Genomic DNA, 8,994 nt, shown 5'->3' on the forward strand with positions numbered 1-8,994 from the left:
CCATTACGATATGTAGTTATATCGGGGAAGTCTAGTTGAAAGTGCGGTACGAAGTGATCTAATAAGGCGATCGACATTTGAATATCAGTCTGAAGTTTCAGTTAAAGTGTTTGTGTTGTATTGTCAGTGTAATCGTGAAATAAAGTTGAGTTTGATTGTACAGCGTAGTCAATTATTGTCAAACCCACGGGATAAACGTAACAATATGAATGGACTTTTCCTCCATAATGGTGTTGACAACACTGAATGTAAATAGTAACATGGGAGACGGCTGTTTTCTGTAGACGTTAGTGCAAATGGAAAGATGTGCCTAAATTTGGAGCATACAGAAAATGAATAATCAATTATCGAAGTTGAAAATAATAATTTTGTTTAAATGATATGTTTCCTAAGTTCAGTGATCAGAAGTAAAATGTTAAAGGTGTTGTGTCAGTGTCACAGTGGTCAGAATAAAGATTATTGGATGATCTATTTTTGTGACCTTCATAGTGACCCCTTTAATCAGAAGGAAAAGTGATAAATTGGTACTATTCTGGTGTGTGTCCACGGATTTTAAGTATGTCTTATTGTATTTAAACATTTCTTCCAGAAAGTGACTGTTATATGTGTCTTGAGTTTTGAAACAATTTTGTAGTTGAATATTGAAGTGGGGCCTTCACAAAAGAACTTCAAAAACAGCCAAGTAAACTAAAGCTCAACCCTTTTAGCGCAGACTACTTTTTTCATTGCCTGTGTGGCTGATATCATATACATTTTAATAAATTTACTGTTCAGGTGTATCTTACAGCTCTTGATAAATCAAAAATGGGATCAACAATATACATATTGATATTGTGAGGTGCGAAATATACATCTCGACTTGACTTGATGTTAACCCTAAAAAATTAAGTATTCAAACCACCGCTAAGCAAAACCACTTTGAATTTTCACACATATTTTTAGATCATAGTTTTAAGTTAATTTTGTGCTCTATTGTCGATTTTTTTCATTCAATGATATGAGAGGGTTAATGTTTAGCTAGCAGAATCCAATTAAAAGAAAACATTTCACCAAAATTCATGAGAAGAAAAAAACTGGAAAAAATCTTTTATTTAAAAGTGGTTGACAATGTTTCATGATGACTTTTACTAGTTCGGACTTCCATTGTCTATGATACAATATGATTGAGAGATTGAAACTAGTGGGACTGAAGAGACTTGAAATAATTTGATATGAAATCACATTTATTCAGGTACTCAAAAGCCAATAAATATCACTTGATTAGAAAGAATAAAATCTAGGCTGATAGGCTGTGGTCAAGCTTTTCGTCTGATACTGCGGCAGACATCTTCAGTGGTTGACTTTCAAAATGGCTTTTCATTGGCTAGTGCAGGTGAAGATAAATTATGATACTCTGAGAGCATATCTTGGGGTGAATTCTACAACTAGGTAACTACAAATCAGCTGTTTCGGAGAAATCTCAAATTGATGTTTTTTCACGATTTTGGTAGAATGTTGAGGCTTGATTAAATGTCATTTTACTACCACTTACCTAGTTTTACTACTAAGAATTTTTTTTTTATTTTGTAAATATAAGTCAGGCTCGAAAATTAATTGTTTATTTGCAATCTATTATTGTATCAACAATAATGCACTGCAAAAATTGTCTCATTTTACAAAAACAAATTGATAAAAACAGCAAACAAATCAATATGTTGAACAACTAGTTTTTTATGTATTATGTTTAGATAAAGTACATTATTTATGTTACAGCCAAATAGACTCTAAAACTATTAATCTCAACATTGATGATGACAAAATTGAAATAGTGAATTCAACTAAATATCTGGGATTCCAGATAGATAACACTCTATCGTTTGATGAACATTTTGAGTATATTCATAAAAAAATTTCAAAGAAATTATTCTTTTTTTCTAGAATTGCCAATAATCTTTCAACGGAGTCAAGTATCACAGTTTACAAGTCAATTGTTCAGCCACACTTCGACTATTGTTCCTCTATCCTATATCTATTCAATCAGAATAAATTGTCTCAACTCCAAAAACTTCAGAATCGTGGTATGAGAATCATTTTGAAGTGCCGTAGAGATACTCCTATCACTATTATGCTCAATGTTTTAAATTGGCAATCCATTTCCCAAAGACTGCTATACTTCACAATGATCTTCGTATACAAAATATTGAACAATTTAGGACCATCTTATTTTAATCAGTATATTGTATTTCATCACGATATTCACCACCACTTCACTCGAAATAATAATAACTTATATATTAACAGAACAAAAAACAAAAATACTATGAACTCATTGTTTTTCAAGGGTTTTGATCGGTTCAACAAACTACCTAATGCAATTAAAAATAGCCCATCTCTGAACATGTTCAAAAATGAACTGAAGAAATTTGTTTTAAATGAACAAATATGATATGTATTATGTCTTTGTTACCTGTAGCTGTAATTTGTATAATTCCATTCATCTAATGTTCGTTATATATTTCAAATAATTATGTAATTTATCTTTCTACATGTTGCATTGAAATTTTTCGAATGTATAATGTTGCTGTTTTTGTAGTAATGTCTTCAAAAATATTTTATTGAACTTATGTTTGTCATACATTTAAGTCATTTCTAGATGTAACACATACCTTTTTTTTTCATTTCTACCATTCTAGTTGATTTGTATATTATTAGGATATCCTATTTAAATAAAGATCTATCTATCTATCTATATTAGGCTTGCCTATCTGGAAATAAAGTTCTTCTTCTTCTAGTTATGTGAACTTGCCTAGTTGTAGAATAGATTTTTTCTCTGATGATTACCTTATCTAGTTTTGAAAATTCTAAGTAGCACCTGTAAACTGTATGCAACAGTTACCTACTTTTAGTATGTTGTGCACTTAACCTAATAGAATTTTTCCTTGCAGTTATCCATATTTTGCCAAATTTGTAGTTATAGTAGGTTTCACAATATATGTTATTGGCAAAATGATTATAATAAAAGTAATTAGATCCTTGAGTTGTAAAACACCAATCACTACACTACCCTACACAATGAGATTAAATCAGGTAGTTTATTGCAGTTGATAAGCCAATATCATTTAGAGTGAAACATAGTATACCTAGTTGTAGTACTCACCCCACAATTTTATTATCCAGCAGATAAGGTACTAAGTGAGAAAAAGATGTCAGGAAAATGAAGAACAATGGATAGGAATAGAAAATTTATGGTTTATGTTCCTCAATGATCTGTTGTGAATATTGTCCCTTCCAACTATTTTTGAGGAAAGGTACTTGGGTAGTTCAGCCTTTTATTATTGGGTGAAGATGTAAAGAAAGAAAAACCTATATTTGCTGATGTTTATTTGAACTACACTAGAGCTAAATCATCTTCAGCAGAGTTTTGTCTTTCTTGTTGTTAGTTGGTTCCAAGAACTTTCTATAAGCTATCAATTCAACTTGGAAATATACATTCTTTGTAGTATAACCAGGACACTATAATAATTTTATACATAATACCTCTTTATAAGGCTCTCATTTGGTAATTGCTGAATGAAAGCCAACGATAACATTTTGACTCAGGTGAGGTGCATACCCAGTCCCGTTGATAATCAATTTTCTAAAAATATGTTGAAAATATAGCAATGTTTGCTGGATTTAAAAGCTTATTATCCAATAGAGAAAATTTGTTTCTTTGGAATTTATCTTCCTAGTATACTCTAATGATTGTAAATAATTTGCTATCCTAGTTCGGACAAAATTTGATTGAACTTTATAGGGAGAATTGGGTGGAGTCCAATGTTTCTTTGATGATTGCCTTAGCTCTATACGTGCTCAGCAAACTGCAATCATTAACATAATTTGACCTTTACTTTTGTGCAAATGAAGTAAAAATATACTCCTTTCAATTCAAAGTGAAAGGGTGACAATCTCAGTGTCCGAAATTTGCAATTTTTACTTTACTTATTTATGAATGTTTCGAATTTGAGTACAATTTCAGCCTGGCATATATCAGCAGTAACATTAATGAATCGTATCATATTTTAAATATAACTATTTTATAGTTTTTGGCTTCAGAGTGAATGTAGTTGAGAATGAAATATAACATATAGAGTCCACAATGAACAGTACTCTTTGTAAAATATACATTAATAATATTATCAAAGCCTAAATATACATTTTCCTAAGATAATGATACTGTTTTGATAGTTGTTGGAGATTCATGGAAAGAAACATGTCTCAAGATCAAAGAAACTATTTTGTAGTTCAAACCATGAATTTTTTCAAAGAAGTACCTTTTTCATTAGGTTTGCGATACTTCGAAATATAAATTTAATTTCACGCAGACACGTTCTTCATCACAATGACTGTTATTTACTAGGATTTATTTCAATCGACCAATAAAAACTTTTTTCAAAGATATGCTGTTGTTTATGAAAATAATGATATCTCTGCAGGGGTGGAATTCAAGTAAGACTATACCGGATTGTTTTCTGAAACTTCACAGGAATTTATATTTTTCATGATTTAGAACTGAGGTTTTTTTTTCTAGGGTGTTTGGACCTATCTTCAGCTATGCGTGCTGCCCTGTCGGTTATCCCCAGTCACACCAGCAGTCAATGGATAATTTTATAGTAATACCAAAATGTGACACAAGACTGATTCAACTGTCAAATCTCTTATCAATGGGTGCCAGTATGGGCAAAAATGCCTCACTATTAGATGCTCTACCGTCTGGACAGGGTACACTACATGTTGTTATGTTGGGATTAGACTCGGCTGGAAAAACAACAGCTTTGTATAGATTGAAGTTCGATCAATATTTGAATACTGTTCCAACGATAGGATTTAATTGTGAAAAAGTTAAAGGAATGGTAGGAAAGGCCAAAGGTTAGTTCTTCATAATCCAAATTATCTAAACTAGGTTACCTTGTTTGTCATGAATAAACTTAAAAACTACTTAACAAGTGAACCTGATAAAGCCTTTCAATAGACCACAATGTAAGAGAGAGAATACAGTTTCATTGTTACAAGAAGGTAATATTTCAAAATGATAGTTGGTCAGAACAGAATCAGATTCAACATCTTTCTGTCAGATTAGTATTGTTTCTATAATTGCATTCAGCAATCTCATATTCATTTTTACAACACTACAAACAGGATCCATATTCAAAAATTTCAAAAGCTATTTGATGAGAAACAAAATCGTTTTTTCTTTGGTATGCTGAATAATCAATCCTTTGTGGAAAAAACGGCATCGTCAGAAGATTTGAATTTTGCAGTTGCTCCGAAAACAGTGGGAACTTCAGATCTGATTAGTTTCAGAACCCACAGTTCAGAATTCACCTGCAGAAATTGCTGGTGACATAAGATCTGATTTCTCAACCATATCAAGCTGAAAGTAACCTCAGTAAATATTACTGGAGTTTTATCCCAACTTCAAACCGTAATTTTAACACTTCGACACGTGTTTCGATCACCAAGTGATCATCTTCAAGAGGAAGATTAAACTTGAAAATGATCAGTTGGAGATCAAAACACGTGTTGAGGTGTTAAAATAACGATTTGGTGTTGGGAAAAAACTCCAGTATTATTCATTACTACACCAAAGGCTCCAAACACTGCACCACAAGTAACCTTAGTACATTTGAAAGTATTGCACTTAAATCTCCAACATTCGACGGCAATATTAAAAACCTTCCTGCAGATAAGGGTAATAACGGGTGATTTTTTAAGAGGTATAATTTTCATAACACAAAAAATTTTAAAAAATTGATAAATCTTCATTGGAGTCGATAGAACGATAAATATAGTTTAATGTTTGAAGATGATTTCTTGCAAATGTTGTCCGCGGCTCCGCTTTAGATGGCCCATGCGCAAGGTCCAATTTTGGCACACTCTAACATATTGACCGGTATTAAATGCTTCAATATTGGCTTCCAGAGCGTCAGTCGTTGCTGGTTTATCCCTGTAGACATGAGCCTCAACATGACTCCACAAGAAATAATCCACACGATCTAGGCGGCCAATTGACGGGCCCCAAACGTGAGATAAACTGTTCACCGAAGGCGGCTCTTAATTGGGCCATTGTTTCGCGTGCCACATGTCAGGCATGTCCAATTCTTTCATTTTGGGCAATAAAAAGTCGTCAATCATCACACGGTATCTCTCGCTATTCACAGTAACGTTCCAGCCATTGTCGTCTTTGAAAAAGTATGAAGTATTTTAAAGAATTCGGATAACATCTCTAGGAATTTTTAGTCAAAACATTTTGAGTAGACAGGACAATCAATCGACCAAGAACTAATTTGCTTCACAAAACAGTCCTGATTTTTTTTTTCAATTCAGAAAAGTATATGATTTGGTGATTCGTCTTCAGAATAAATCGTCTTTTGGCATTTTGTTATTAATTGAGCCGTATCTCTCATATTATCTGTTTAAAATCTAAAGAAATGAACTTTAAAAGTTCAAGTCAGTCTCGAATATACCTACACAGTAGGTTAAATGGACTGACGCCTATCAGAAAACAACTACTCCCCTGGCTAATACCACGAAGGGCATTGGATTATATCCGACAGACGTCAGTGCAGGAATCATCACAGAAAATTTCCTGCATATGCAATTAGCAATACAACTGAAAGAGTTGACCTTCAATTTTGAAACAAGCACACTTGCAGACCGGTTTCGGGCTCATCATCACAGACTGCACTGACGCCTGTCGGATATAATTCAACGTCCTTCGTGCTATTAGCCAGGAAAGTAGTTTGTTTTCTTATAGGCGTCAGTCCATTTAACCTACTGTGTAGGTATATTCGAGACTGGCTTGAACGTTTAAAGTTCATTTCTTTAGATTTGTTTACTGCCAGTCTTCAAGCATAGCCCACTGACTAATAAGAATGTTTAAAATCTGTTTTTCCGTTAACCAGCTGTCGCACCCCTACCAACGACAATCCTTGGAAGTCGAAACTTGTGCGAGCTAAGGATTAACGATGTCTTACCTTTTAACGTGTGATTCCTAACACGGGTTGGACGATAGCAAGTGTAAATTGATCGTTCGGGTTGTTGCTTGAACCACCGACCAACACGGTAGTCAATTCGAGTGAGTGAACAAAGCGCCCACGTCGAACCGCCTGGCTTCCAAAAAAATAATTAAAAAAAAAGGTTCAATAAAACCCGACGTCATTAATGTTTGGCTGCTAGTAGAAAAGGTATCTATTGAATGACTGCTAATTCAATATGGTGTCATCAGAATGACCTACCTGTCACTGAAGAATAGCAAATACTCTGAAGCCGATGGTCACATTGACTGGGAAGAGTTTGTGGAAGAGGAGTAAGCTTCATCCTCAGGCTTTTCTACACTTTCCATTGTTTTCTGCATTAAAAATATTGAGATAATTCCGTTTGCGTTTGTCATAATTAATTAAAATATTATTTTGCAGGTATCAATTTTCTTGTTTGGGATGTAGGAGGACAGGAAAAGCTCAGACCACTGTGGAAATCTTACACTCGTTGTACAGATGGTATATTGTTTGTTTTGGATAGTGTTGACACTGAACGCATGGAAGAAGCAAAAATGGAACTCACAAGAACAGTTAAATCGCCAGAAAATAGTAGTGTTCCTATTTTAGTGCTAGCAAACAAACAAGACTTACCTGGTGCTCGCGAACCATGTGAACTTGAAAAACTTTTAGGACTAACTGAATTGGGAAACGGGGGAGCAGTTGGGAGTCACTTATGGCATGTGCAACCTGCATGCGCTATTACTGGTGATGGCCTCCACGAGGGATTGGAGGTTTTATATGAAATGATACTAAAAAGACGAAAACTAGCCAAAGAGCGAAAGAAAAAATGTAGATGAAGTTCGATTACTGTCAATATGTTTTCGTAGTCAGTAATCATGGTAGAAGCTTACAGTGTTTTTGATAATATTTTCAAAGAAGGTAATAAATCCATGTTGTAGAATGGTTTCCGTAAATTCAAGTAAAACTTCACGAGAGCAAGTTAAATGGGATTATTTCCTGAGAACACTAAATAAATAAAGAATCTGTATCACTAATATAGTCTAAAGTCATATGATCATTGAAACTCCACATATTTTATTTTATGAATGTTACACTAGAATAATTATGTATGCTTTGGTCATCTGGAACAGAGTATCCTCAAATAAATATTTTGTTGAGAATGTTTTAATATTCAATTTGATTTTGTTCTTCCAATTATCTGTCACATGTACCTACAAAATAGAGTGCAAGCTTTGCCGTCCTGCTTCCCTACTAATGGTTTCTATATTTTTTTATAGTTCATCTTGTTAACAATTAGATATATACAACTATAAGTCAGTTTTAAGATTAGTACAGCTGCCGGACTGAGTCACGGCCGGTGAGAAGCCCCTCTCTCAAGATGTGCAGTAGATGTGTAGAAGTCTGTTAGATTATTTGAGCCGTTTACTTGCAAACGAAAGTTTCTATCCCTTTTTTCTAATACTTTCTTTGTCATACACTGACCCAAACTTCACGCAGATGCGATTTATCCCACAGGCCATGACTCAGTCCGATAACAAATTGAACTTCAAGGCGCATACTCAACTTTAAAAGAAGAAGACAATTGCTAGGGCTAAATACTTTCGAAAGCTCACCCTTAGAGGAAAAGGTATCAACATTTACAAGATTATTCGTCGCCCAATGATTGAGTATGGACATATGATTTTCATGAATGGGAAATGTTCCTTCTGACGAAAATCAAGTAGTTTTCATAAAAGAGCTCTAAAACAACACATATTAAACTTATTATTTCAACCTTTCTCTTTAAAAAACGAATTCTTAAAAAAGAGGAATGAAATAATGCATTCAACATTTAAAGGGATTCATTTCTATTTCACCATTTGGCAACATCGGTTATAGTACAGCCAATAAAGGACAATGAATTTGTTACCTGTATGAGACAAACAAAGATGACCTATTTCAGAGGCGTGCTGTTCTGTTTACTTATGTTCCGAGT

General features: G+C 33.7%; 1 protein-coding gene across 2 annotated transcripts; it reads left to right on the forward strand.

Moving 5' to 3' along the window:
• The first annotated feature begins 258 nt into the window (after positions 1–258).
• On the forward strand, positions 259–8,179 carry Arl4 (ADP ribosylation factor-like 4). Of its 2 annotated transcripts, none has more exons than XM_023168941.2 (3): positions 259–556; positions 4,550–4,887; positions 7,437–8,179. In XM_023168941.2, exons 2-3 carry the CDS (start codon positions 4,617–4,619, stop codon positions 7,853–7,855), a joined length of 690 nt encoding a protein of 229 aa, XP_023024709.1. In that variant the 5' UTR covers positions 259–556; positions 4,550–4,616; the 3' UTR covers positions 7,856–8,179. The 2 variants fall into 2 exon arrangements, with proteins under 2 accessions (XP_023024709.1, XP_023024712.1); XM_023168944.2 differs by having other exon boundaries at positions 260–535.
• Positions 8,180–8,994: the final 815 nt, after the last annotated feature.

The sequence above is a fragment of the Leptinotarsa decemlineata genome, unplaced genomic scaffold, assembly GCF_025532065.1.
Source record: "Leptinotarsa decemlineata unplaced genomic scaffold, Ldec_3_MD MMD2_tig00000251_RagTag_RagTag, whole genome shotgun sequence".
NCBI lineage: Eukaryota > Metazoa > Arthropoda > Insecta > Coleoptera > Chrysomelidae > Leptinotarsa > Leptinotarsa decemlineata.